At 46.4% G+C, this 12618-nt stretch overlaps 1 protein-coding gene and 1 long non-coding RNA gene across 5 annotated transcripts in view; both read right to left on the reverse strand.

Annotated features, from left to right (window-relative positions):
• Positions 1 to 893: 893 nt before the first annotated feature.
• On the reverse strand, positions 894 to 4169 carry LOC126987543 (uncharacterized). The gene is made up of 2 exons (XR_007740987.1): positions 4056 to 4169; positions 894 to 2755 (listed from the first exon to the last, which is right to left on the reverse strand). It is a non-coding gene; the product is annotated as an uncharacterized LOC126987543 (long non-coding RNA).
• A 4479-nt stretch (positions 4170 to 8648) lies between these two features.
• LOC126987542 (uncharacterized) overlaps positions 8649 to 12618 on the reverse strand; it is a 139815-nt gene continuing 135845 nt past the window's right edge. For 3 of the 4 annotated variants that reach the window (XM_050844587.1, XM_050844584.1, XM_050844586.1), the window contains 2 exons: positions 11647 to 11935; positions 8649 to 10737 (listed from right to left, as the gene is read on the reverse strand). In XM_050844587.1, coding sequence (XP_050700544.1) covers positions 11647 to 11935 — 289 coding nt within the window. In that variant the 3' untranslated portion in view covers positions 8649 to 10737. The other variant, XM_050844585.1, reaches the window with a different exon arrangement.

Consider the following 12618-nt stretch of genomic DNA (forward strand, 5'->3'; position numbering starts at 1 on the left):
TTTTATTTTCTATGTAACAAAGGTAATAATCAACCTTTTACATTGTATTCCTCTATTAGGCCGCAGGGTCTTGACATGGAGACAACTGTGTTGTGACCGTCTGAATGGCCAGTCACAGCTGTGCATGATTTGCCACAGACTTGCTGTCTTCCTTGAGCATCGGAACACCTCTATCACTACCTACATGTATTCATGGCCAGACAAGATTCACTGAATTTTGAAACTCATTTTATTTATCTAATCAGCATAGACGAGACTCGCATAGTAGAGAGATAAGAATAAACTCAGCTAGAGTCGGAGACATAAGGAGGCGAATAGCATGTTCCTGATAGCAACTATTGCTTCAGCGCAGGGCCATGAATGGTCTGGGGCCCCCAGCTGCTACCCTGTTGGTCCTGTCCTTCACCTGTGGCTTATCTTGGTGTAGTAAAGTATTGGTTTACATCCAGGTGTGCAGCTGCAGCTCACAAATGCAGAGTCATGTAGCTTGAACCCATTAAACTGTGTTCCAGCTACACAACTCCGCCTTCTCCACCATCTCGTGAGCTGCGGCTGCATGCCTGAACGTAAACCAGTGCTTTACTACAATGAGATAAGACAATGGATGTAGGACAGGACCTACAGGGTAGCAGCCGGGGCCTCTGGGTTCATACATTCAGGCAGTCAAACATCTTGCATCACACTCCTGTATTCATCATTTGTATACCTTTGTGACGGTTCCTCCCCTTGTTGACACGTCTTTGTAACCTCTCCATCCATGCCTTCGTCCTGGGGCGTGGTGTCCTTGTGGAAGGACCCAGGCATGACAACCCAGTGAGCCATGATTAGTGATTACAAAAGCATTTGTTCCCATCTCAGTGTTGGATCAGTCAGAGAAACAGATGAACCCTGGGTCGTTGTTTGATAGTTTATTGCTAAGAGAAATTTGCTTGTATCTAAACAGGCTCATTCCATTGAAATGTTTGTATCAATTATATATTTTTCCAGAAGGACTCGGTCGAGAAAATATATACACATGATGGAGGAAAGAACGTGGCTTTGGGTTGCAAACAGGGATTCATTGTTTGAATTTGAATCCAACACCCACGAAGCACAGCATCCACCAGTCCCTGCAGGCACTCCTTCACTCCAGGTGTGAGCAATCCAGGAAGGCAGAGGCCAAGCAGGCAGTGAGTCCAGCAGGTGTTAAAGTGACCACTTCAATAAGTCATCCACCAAAGTGAAATATTAAACTGGACTCATCCCAGGAAATAAAGTGATGACTAAGAAAAGTTTTCTTCCAGGGTTGGTGGTGACTACCGAAGATCATTTTGATGATGTGCCCAGCACAGCTACAAGTCCCCTGTGGTCCTCTATGTGGTTGGCGGTGGTGATGCTGTGCTGATAGTAAGCAGACAAAGTGTGGTTTGTTATGAAAGTCCTTAACCTGCAGTTATCTGTTTCTGCAGATCTAAGTAAAATATTTTCATTAATGTGAAGTGCTTCAAAGATAACACTTAAGGGATCTTACAAGTGATGATTCGTGGCAGGGATGTCTGAGCAGCCTTGTGCAGTGTGTGTTCATTGTTCACAGTGGTAGTTAACCCGTCCGCTGCGATTGGCACAGATTTCGTCTTCACTGGTAGCCTGGTAACATACACTCCCAGGTCTTCCTCTGCCTCTGTGGTGGATAGTGGAGTGTTTTCCATTTGGTATTGGTGTGCTGGATATCCCCTCCCAAGGTGCAGGACTTTACATTTTTCTTCATTGAATTGTAGCAGCCACTTTTTGTTCCACTCCTGTAGCTTGGTGATGTCTTGTAGGAAATCCACAGTCAAGGGGTTAAGAGCAGGTTTGGGATTTTGAAACATCACAGCCAAGAAATCTTGAGAGATTCACCAGATAATTTTCAAGTTAATTTAGAGTAAGACTGATAAGATGTGAGGCTCTGCTCTACCAGAAGGTTCCAGTCAGGTGTTTAGGCCAGTTTCAGCAACACGAGTATGATTTAAGTTGTGAACTTTTGACAGAACCTGTTGACTGTATCATATTGTGTTGCTTTATTTAACTAGAATAAGTAAAAAATACACCTGTCCCCCCTTATTTGCAGGGGCTAGGGGATACAGACACCCTCGAATAGTGAAGTTTTGTGAATGTTTGGCACACTGCCCCTAAAAAGCCTTTATGTATTATTTTATCGAGTTTTGATAAACATAACTGAGTTGCGCAATTACTGCTAAAGTGGTCTGTCATGAATAAGAGACGAGCTATGACGACAATAATACAAGTGTGTAGCGTCACGGCGTACATGCATGGCATGTGAGTGAGGGAGGGGTGCAGCCAATCACAGGAGCCGTAACAAACGCTGCCTAGGCGCCAGATGAACAGGCTCCGTGAACAGACTATAGTATTATCTTTGTCTGTTGTCACTCTTAATTAGTAAAGCTCTTTCTACTCTTGACGGCTCCTGTAAAGCAGTTTTGGTCCACAGTCACATGCAAAGCAGCTCTCCATTGAAGTTTGATGTAGGTGGTCTTCAAGATGTGACACATTCCTTTCAGCATCATGCATGAAAAGTGAAGTTTGAGGCATTTACTACTAAGGCCCGTAGCTACCCCCTTGAGAAGGCACCATTGCTTATGTTGGATCCGTAGTAGATGTATCCCCCCCATACTGATCTTGCCACTGCCAGGCCTCTTCATCTCGGAGAGTCCCACTATGTCCACCCTCATTCTTCTGAGCTCTGATGCGTGCTAACACCTTCACCATGGAGCCACTGAAAGGAGAAACAATTAACAAAGGTTAGTGGCAGCTGTGCTCTGACCTATAGCCAAAAGATGTAAAATTTATGTGATGCACTTCACATATTGAGGACACGCCTGAAGGAAGATAGTGACTGACTTGTCTTAAATGATATCATGTGCTTCCTCTCTAGAGCCTTTTTTAGGTATTACTTTTTTTTTTTTTACTTGTTCATTATGCATCTCTTCCAATATTTGATACTTTTTTTTTTTTTACTTGTTCATTATGCATCTCTTCCAATATTTGATAGCAATTCTGCACATTTCATGCTCATATGGTACAATTTTGATAAATATATTCTATATATGACTAGTAAAGATGTAACAATTACTTTACTTCTCTGTTGTCTCCCATCTAGCAGCGGAAAGAACTTGTATTGGGCAACAAATGTACCGATGGAGAACGCATAAGGACATACTGATAGCAAGGCAGAACACTTATAAGATCAATGTCAGTGGTTTGCAAAGTTCAGTAAGACTTTTCACCTTTACTGATGTAAGGTCAAGGCAGTACAAGAGAGGTGGCTGCAGGAGAGGGAGGAAAGCACTGTAATGATGTATGACGTTTTGACAATGTAATCACATTACATAATTGACCAACTCGGTCAACAAAACTTTCCACAGTGAATGTGAAAATCTCAAAGTGGTTTGTGAAGTTATTATCAAGAATTCTTTAACTTTATGAAATGACATGTATCTTCAGATTAGATTTTACAGAGTTGAATGAATTGTAAAATCAACAACAGCAATCTTTTAATCATTACAGAATCTGCCCTGTGGCTGTTCACATTAGCAGACTATGAAATTATATGGGAGCCCAAAGAACCACACGTATAGATTAGATACACATGTAGTATATATTAATAGACTAATTTCCCACCACCAAGCCTGGACTATTGGCCTCACAGAATAGCTAAAAAAATTACTAACACAATATATTCAGTAATTCTTAAGTGCCTGTTCATTTAATATCCTCTACTTTCTATGACTAGCAGGCAGGGCCATATTTTAAGACCCCATCGCTTCTCACATCAACTATTTCTAAAGGTCAAAGAGGGGATCAATCTGGTTTTCATGAGTGTTTTTAAGGTTCATGGCACAGAAGAAGGGTCAAACTACCACCAGGGTCATAAAACTACCCCTGGAAAGGCCTACAGCTCCTACGAAAGCCTTGTCAAGTATGTGAACCTGGGCGACGAAATGTTTTAAAATACGACCCTAAGCTATTTCTCCTTCCCTAGGGCAGCCAGTCTCCAGTGACCACCACTTACTTACCTACCGCTGCAGGGCCGTGGCTGGCAGGGCCGTGATCCTCAACATCACCAAGGAGAGACGTTGTTGCCTTGCTCAATAAAGGGTGACCCCCACCAGCTGTGTGTGCTTGCCTCCTGTACCAAGGGATGCGATATTAAGATGTGGCTGGAGTTTCTTTTTCTTAGGATGGGCAGTCAAGAGGAAAACAAGTATGAAAAACATTCTCACCACGCTTAGGGTTGTCGTCAGTTGAGAGGAAAACAGAAATGAAAAAAGTTCTCACCACACGCTGCCTCACACAAAAGAATAACAGAGGTTTGTGGATCTTCAGAAAACACAGCAGCAGTTTTCCTCATAATCAAAAAGTTCAATGAGTCAACAAATATCAAAAGAATCAGGGAAACGTAGTGAGGGAAAGAGGAAAGCAGAGAGGAATGGAAAGGACGCAGAGCTAAATGGGAAAAGAATATGGCAATGTTGGAAAGAGCGTCTCAACGTGAGGGAGAAAAAACAATTTGACCAGGTAAGAGAAATAGAAAAGGAGTAATATGAGGCAACAGAGGGACAAAAAACAGGAGATAATGAAGAGCAGGATAAGCAAGAAAGGCACACAATAGGAATGATAAAGCAATGTAGAAGAGAGTAACAAAGTGAGATAGAGAGAAAACCAGGAAAAAAACGAAACTCGGAGAAAATTGAAACGAGAGAGAAAGGACAAAAAGCTGGATAAGATAAAATTACAAGAGAAGCTGAAGATTGGAATATGAGATGAGGGAGATAAGACAGCAAGGAAGATGAAGGTGGAAGAGAAAGGAGGTAGGGAGTAAAGGAAGATACCAAATAATGAAGGAGAGAAAGAGGAAAAGAAAAAGGGTGATAGAGAGAGAAGTGAGGGTAAAGGAAGTATGGAAAGGAACCAATGAGGGAGAAGATGAACGTTGAAAGTAATGGAAAGAAACGATGAAATGAGGACAAGAAGTAAAGGAAGGAAGCAGTTAATGAGGGAGAAGAGAAAGACGAGAAAATGAACGTTGAAAGTAATAGAAAAGAAGAGATGAAATGAGGATAAGAAGTAAAGAAACGAAGCAAATAAGAAGGAAAGAAAGGTGAACTAACAAACAGTGGAAAAACAAAGGTATGAGAAAGAATGAAGGTGAAGTTGGGAGAGAGAGAAAACGAAGAGAAAGAAAATAACCAAATAATGAAAGAGAGTGAGAAGCAGGAGGAGAAAGGGGAGGATCGAGTGCAATTGTTCCTGTCCTTAGTGAGAGTGATGCTACAGACGGGCTTTGGATTCCTTGGTTGATGTCCCCCCTGAAAAAAAAAATCTTCCGTTTTCTTTGTCCCTATTTCTTACCTCCCGCCAAAGGTGCCAGATTGTCGTACTCAGCCTACTGTACGTGTTTGCCGATTTCCGACCCCAAAACTGCCTCCTCGACCCCAAAAACTGCATTCTTATATAGTTATCGTTAAAATGGTTAATTATTGGTGTTTTTTTGTCAATAGTTATGGCTCAGAAACCGGTAAATACGATCAAGGCTCTGAGTACGATAATCTGGCAACGGTAATTCCCGCCTCTGTAAAATAATAAAAATAATCAAATATATGTTCAGATTTCTTGGGTCCCTCCACTGAAAATAATAAAAAAGTAATTATATGCTCAGCTTTCTTGGTTCCCTCCACTGAAAATAAATAAGAGACATGATTGATGATTGATTGATTGATTGATAGTTTATTGTTGCAAGTAAACATCAAAGGAGAAGGGAGGAACATGCCATCCCAAGCCCCAGGCAGTACATATGTGATTATACAACAAAAGATACATGTGGAAGTAGTACCAGGAAACTAAAAAGAGACAATGGTAGACATATTGAAATCACACTTTACTTTTTTCCAATTCAATTAATCCTGTTAGTGCAGCTTATCCTGTCCTGGCAATCTATCTGTACTGAGAACTCGCCCTCCGTCTGTCTGAGCGGTCGAGGTTGAGGTGTTCCCAGGCTGTGTCGGGACGTGTGTGTGCGCAAGTCTGGCTGTCCCGACGTCGCCGCCCTCCACTGGGAGTTCATTGAGTCCTGCAGTGTGAAAAAGAATGGACTACGTTGGTTTGGAAGACTGACGAGGGAATGTGAGATGAGGGGTGACTCGATGCACAAGGGAAAGGGTAGACGGTGATTGGAAAGACGGACGAGGGAATGTGAGGAGAGCGGTGACTTGGGGGAACAAGGGAAGGACTGGACTACGTTGGTTAGGAAGACTGACGAGGGAATGTGAGATGAGCGGTTACTCGGATGCACAAGGGAAAGGGTAGACGGTGGTTGGAAAGACGGACGAGGGAATGTGAGGAGAGCGGTGACTTGGGGGAACAAGGAAAAGAATGGACTACGTTGGTTAGGAAAACTGACGAGGGAATGTGAGATGAGGGGTGACTCGATGCACAAGGGAAAGGGTAGACGGTGATTGGAAAGACGGAAGTAGCTCAAGGACAAACACAAACATCTCAATAAAAAAAAACAAATCATATTGCTCCTATATAATAAAAAAAATGTAGAAATGAGTGGCCAAAAGGCATCTACCTATTTATAGTTTTTCTAACTCCCATATCTATCCTGTCTATGTATTTTATTTCGTTCTTTCTACCACAGTTTCCTCCACGGCAGCAGGTTCCTTTATCAATCTAAACTACCTCACATCTTTTCCCTCGTCCGTCTCCCTAACCGCCGTCTAGTCACCGCTCAACTCCCGTAATCTAGTATGTCTTTTCAGTCACCGTCTAGGCCTTCCCTTGTTCATCTGAGTCACCGCTCATCTCCCGTTCCTTCGTCCGTCTCCCGTTCTTCCTTGTTCATCCGAGTCACCGTTCACCTCACTTCCCTTGTCGGTCTTCCCAACCAACTAGTCCAGTCCTTCCCTTGTTCCCCTAAATCACCGCTCTCCTCACATTCCCTCGTCCGTCTTTCTAACCACCGTCTACCCTTTCCCTTGTTCATCCGAGTAACCGCTGATCTCACATTCCCTCGTCAGTCTTCCTAACCAACGTAGTCCAGTCCTTCCCTTGTTCCCCTAAATCACCGCTCTCCTCACATTCCCTCGTCCGTCTTTCTAACCACCGTCTACCCTTTCCCTTGTTCATCCGAGTAACCGCTCATCTCACATTCCCTCGTCCAGTCTTTCCATTCAAGTCACCGCTCACCTCACATCCCTCGTCCGTCCACCTAACTACCTTTTTATTCTGTCCCGTCCTTTCATTCAAGTCACCGCCCACCTCCCATTCCCAGGTCCATTTCCCTAACCACCCTTCCGTCCCGCCTTTCCATTCAGGTCACCGCTCACCTTCCATTCCCTCTCCCGCCCTTCCATCTAGCCCCCTAATCACTACTCTCATCCTTTTACTAGTCTGTCTATACCCTCGACGTTCCATCTTCCTCTATACAGCTCTTCCTGCACCAAATCACACCTCCTTCCTCCCATGCATCTTCCCACACCATCAAAAACACACATAACACACGAAACAGCAAATAAAGTGAGCCTAACAAGCTATTTCTTGTAATTTGAAAGGGTTGGTCCGCATTCAGAATTCAAATGAAAGACGTAAAGATACAATGTTTCATAACGTCCTGACGGGCTGCTTGCTCCTTCCTTCTCGATCTCCCGGAGTTTTACAGTATTAGATTATCTTTATACAGGTCTAGCGGTGTGAAAAAAATAGATGCACTTTTCAAAAACAATTAACAAAAGCCTTCCCGTGCAATAATGGTGTGTGTGACCCTGAACACTTTAAAGAAATCAAAGAAACAAACTGGACAATATTCGGGAGGCCCAGAAAACAATGGAGAGGCATTGACCCTCTTGGGGCTGGGGAGAATAAGGAAGGTGCTAAGCTACAGGGATCTTCCCCGCGTAGGCAAAGGAGATTCTCATAGACTTATGTTTCTACTTAGTGATCGCCCGTCGAGGCCAAGCAAACACCGCACCACACACTCACCACCTGGGGGACGCCGGCGAGGCAGGGGCTTGTCTCCGCCTCTCGCTGCGGCTGATGTGTAGGGGCCGCTGCCTCCCTTATGGGTCGAGGCGTCGCCCGAACACACAACACGCCAGGAAGCACCGTTCTCCTTCTCACCCCGCTCCCTCGGGTGTCGTGGCCACTGCTTTCCTCGTCGAGGGCCGAGGCGTCGGCCAAACACACAGGGCACGCCTGGACGCACCACAGCTGCCGCCTCCCGTCGCTGCGCTGCCAACACTGATGAGGCTCATACAATCTCGGTGAACCGAAGCAGAAGGTTCACGCGTCGAATAAGGATTCAAGCCGCTTAGGAGCGAACGATAGACTACCAACCTGATAGTAGTCAACATCATGAACAATGTCCTTTTTCTTTGATGTCGAGCTGAATACATACACGGCGCAGCCTCCCCGACAAGACTGTCACGCGGGGGGGGCTCAGCGGCTGGAGGCGCGGCGCCATGACGTCACGCTCACCAGCGACGCGTCTCGTCCACAAATGAGGTAGTTGGGTCATTAGGCAACTCTAGCCTCCCATTCTGCAGGGCGGTGAGCTCTCAGCTTCACTTCACCGCCCGCCGGGAGGCTCAAAGGAAAATAATACGACGTCACAATTTGAACTCTTTTTAATCTTTGGCAATCATCCAATGGTTCGCGGTAAACACTTCGTCATTACAGTTTTTACACAAGGGTCAGTCGGGCTCTCCCTCACGGCCTCGTCTCCGCGGGCAAGACGAGGCTGCCGGGCGCCGCGAGCCATGAAGTGGTCCAGGGAGCCTGACACACCCTCCTCAGGTTCTCTTAAGTGGACAACAGTGAACGTTCGTGACTGTGGCCGCCGGACATCGGCCCTGCGTGGCCCGCGTGAGGCCCCGGGCTGGCCAGGGGAGGCAGCAGATCCTCTTCTCTCAAACTCATGCACCAAGCCAAGGCCGAACACATCAGAAAATCTTCTCACAAGCCAAAACAAAAGAAGAAAAAGGATCATCTAAAATTCGTTGAATTTATTTTGTTCATTGATGAACTTTTAAAATATCAATAAAATATCTTCACAAGCTCAGTGCCCAGCAATTAAAGTGAACAAAGTTTCGACAAGGGAGCTGATGCCTCGCAGCGACCTAAAGCCTTCAGCCGCGATCGCTGACGCACAGCAACGAACCCTCGCGGGCCGCGGCGCGGCGAACCGGCGACGCGGCCGCCAACGGTGACGAGGCGTTGACACAGTGATCACAAGGACAGAAATGATATTAATCACGATGATGATGATGACGATAATAATAATAATAATAATAATAATAATAATAATAATAATAATAATAATAATAATAATAATAATAATAATAATAATAATAATAACAACGATAATAATAATAACAATGATAATAATAATAATAACACTAACACTAATCATAGTGTTCTGAGAAGCGTGTCTGGCTAGGGCTGAGGAGGGACAGGAGGTGATAATTCTGTGCCTCACGCCGCTCCTCAACACTCCACGTGAACTATAATAATACAGTGGCATTGATACTGATAATCACTATATAATAATAATAATAATAATAGTAATAGTAATAATAATAATAATGATAACGCTATCGGCCCCAGGGCGCTGCGGGCGGCACACAGTCACAGCGAGGGACGCTCCACGAACAACTTCCAGCCTCAGCGCGCGGCGGCCCGGCGGCCGCGGCGGCGGTGGCGGGACGGGAGGGCTGCTCAGCCTGCCACAGGGCGTGGGGCGGGGCAGGGCTGGACTCCTGCACCTCAGAATAGTACACACACACACACACACACACACACACACACACACACACACACACTGCTCCTCCTTCCCCCAAGCTGCGGCTTTCGCCCCGTCCACTAATCCTACAGTTGACAGTGCCGGCATTGGCACTGCAAGTCGCACACTTAGCTTTGGTATACCTGACATCGCATGACTTATTCACAACTAATACTGGAAACTTACATATAATCACATGACGACTCACACAGGAGTCCAGTAAAGTACGTAAGATTAACATAACTTGAGAGTGGACTAGACTGAGCGATCCCGTCACGAAACTCACATTCCATCAGATTGCCTCGCTCCCTCAGCTCATCGACTAAACGAAATAAAATAAATAAGAGGACAAGGTGTGAATACAAATAAAAAAATAAAAAAAACGTGGCGCAGCAACTAACAAGACTTGTCGTCGAGCGTCGAGTAGACAGGAACAGAAGAAGAAGACCAGCAAGAAGTGGCGCCAGCGTCATCGCGCCGCCAAGGCCGCGTCCGGCAGGCGGCGGGACAACGTGACTCCGTCGTTGCCTCCGCCACCCGCTGGCGGCGAGCCTCGGAGCCACGCCTGTGTGCAGCTGGGCAGCCCTGCCCCGGCCCGGCCCCGGCGTGGCGGGGCCCCGAGCCGGGCCGCGGGGCCCCGCCGCCAGGACAGCCCCGCCGTGGTCCTGATCACTGGGTTGACTAGAACACGTTGAGCACTCGGGTGTCCGCGGCGGCGGCCAGTGTGGGACGCACGAAGGGTGAATTTCCTCGTATAAAACAAGACAGTCGGGGACGATGCTATCCTCAGACCCACGTCCAGCGACTTACTGTCAGGAAAACCCTCGACACGACGCCACTTCAACAAACACAGGAAAGAACTTGACGCGCGGACCTTTACAAAGACAGCAGATCTTGAGGGCTGAAGAGGTGCGTGGGATCTGCAAAAAGCGGACAACCCGTTACTGACCCGCCACGGAGGCGCAGGCTACCGACGCTAGTCTATGAAGTAGTAGTAGTAGTAGTAGTAGTGTAAGTAGTAACAGGTAATAGTAGTAGTAGTAGTAGTAGTAGTAGTAGTAGTAGTAGTAGTAGACAGAGTTGGGCATCACTATCAAATATATTACGGCAAGCGTGAATGTAATTAAATAATAAGTAAATTACTGAAACAGTGTATTTAAATACAAAGCAAGTACACTTCCGATACATTTTGTCAATAATTTCTGTTGCCTTCTGAAGTTTGCTGTTTAGGATTTTTATCCGAAGGTTGTGTGAATCAGTATTTGTAATTCTGCACACGTGAAAATCAATAAATCCATCAAGGCAGTTCACACAAAAACGGAAAATAAAGATGAATTCTAAATGAAACACAATGTTTTGATTCCTTCATCCTAAACTTGAGGCTGCAGATGTCCCTCGCCTGCTTGACTTTCCTCAACACGGTTGTTTGGTCAGTGTTAATAAGCAAGGCCGCACGCCGCCCCTCCGCCAGCCCCCTCCCTCGTGGAAGACACACCCTCTCCCGGGGCTGCTGACGGGCGGCCGGTGCTGTGCCTCATGACCACTTCAGGGACGGCTGATTTAGAATTTTTCGAATGTTAAATACATCCGAAAAATTCTAAATCAACTATATTTGAAAATTTGTATTAAAGAATACAAAATACCTAGATTATATGCATTGAAATACTGCATTTATTGTTTAAGTATTTTTCTAATACATTACTGTCCATCTATGTAGTAGTAGAGTAATAGTAGTAGTAGTAGTAGTAGTGTAAAAAAAAGTGAAAGCATTGTCTCACACTACGAGTCCCAAGGGCGGGGCGGGGCGGGGCATGCCGGGCCAGACTCACCTAGATATACCTGCGGCGGGGCAGGCTCCTCAGGCCGTAGAGCAGCGAGGGGCTGGGGGCGGCTGGCCGGGCCCCCGCGATCTTCATCCTCTCGCCCTGCCGCCCCTCCCTCACGCCCTGCGGCACGCTGAGCTCCTCGGCGGGGTAGGCTGTGTCCATGAGGCCGCTGTCCTCGTTCACGGTTTTGCTGGTGAGCGCGGAGAGCAGCTCTCCGAGGTCGTACTCGTCCACCTCGGGCAGCAGGTCCTGGTCGGCCTCCACGGCGGGGACTGACCTCTTGCGGCGGCCGCTGCAAGGAACACACGAGGTCAGGGCTGGACGGGGCCACACTCACTCTTACAGGGTCATGAGAGGAAAATATGCCGAGACTCTTACTCTGTTACTCTGCAAGCTACACTCTGCAGCCTACACCTTTACCTACACCTTGAACGTGAATAACGGTGAGCAGGCATCGACTCTTTCCCCTCAACTGCCGCCATGACGGGCAGCCATCGGGCCCTTTCCAGTAACTCGGGTAGAGGAGGGAGAAATTGTCGCTACATCTATCTGTCCATCCAGCTCTCTTCTCTTTTTTACTTCTCTTCTTATCTTCATTCCTTTTCACTTTTCTATTTATCCTCTCTCTCTCTCTCTCTCTCTCTCTCTCTCTCTCTCTCTCTCTCTCTCTCTCTCTCTCTCTCTCTCTCTCTCTCTCTCTCTCTCTCTCTCTCTCTCTCTCCTCTGTGCTACACGGCTCGGCACTCACACTCGGCACAGCTTCCGTCACTGCCGCCAAGAATATGTTTTGAAGGCGTAAGGTTATGCCTAACATCTCGCCCCCCCTCTCCTCCTCCTCCTCCCCCTCGTCTAGTCCTCCCCGCCTCCCTAAACAACCATTATCCGCCCCCCCTTTCCTGCCCCCCACACACACACACTGAGCAAAGAAGTTTTAAAGAGTCACACGTCTATGAAAATGAAAAAAACAAAACATAA

The sequence above is a fragment of the Eriocheir sinensis genome, chromosome 65 (genome assembly GCF_024679095.1).
Source record: "Eriocheir sinensis breed Jianghai 21 chromosome 65, ASM2467909v1, whole genome shotgun sequence".
In the NCBI taxonomy this organism is placed as follows: Eukaryota; Metazoa; Arthropoda; class Malacostraca; order Decapoda; family Varunidae; genus Eriocheir; species Eriocheir sinensis.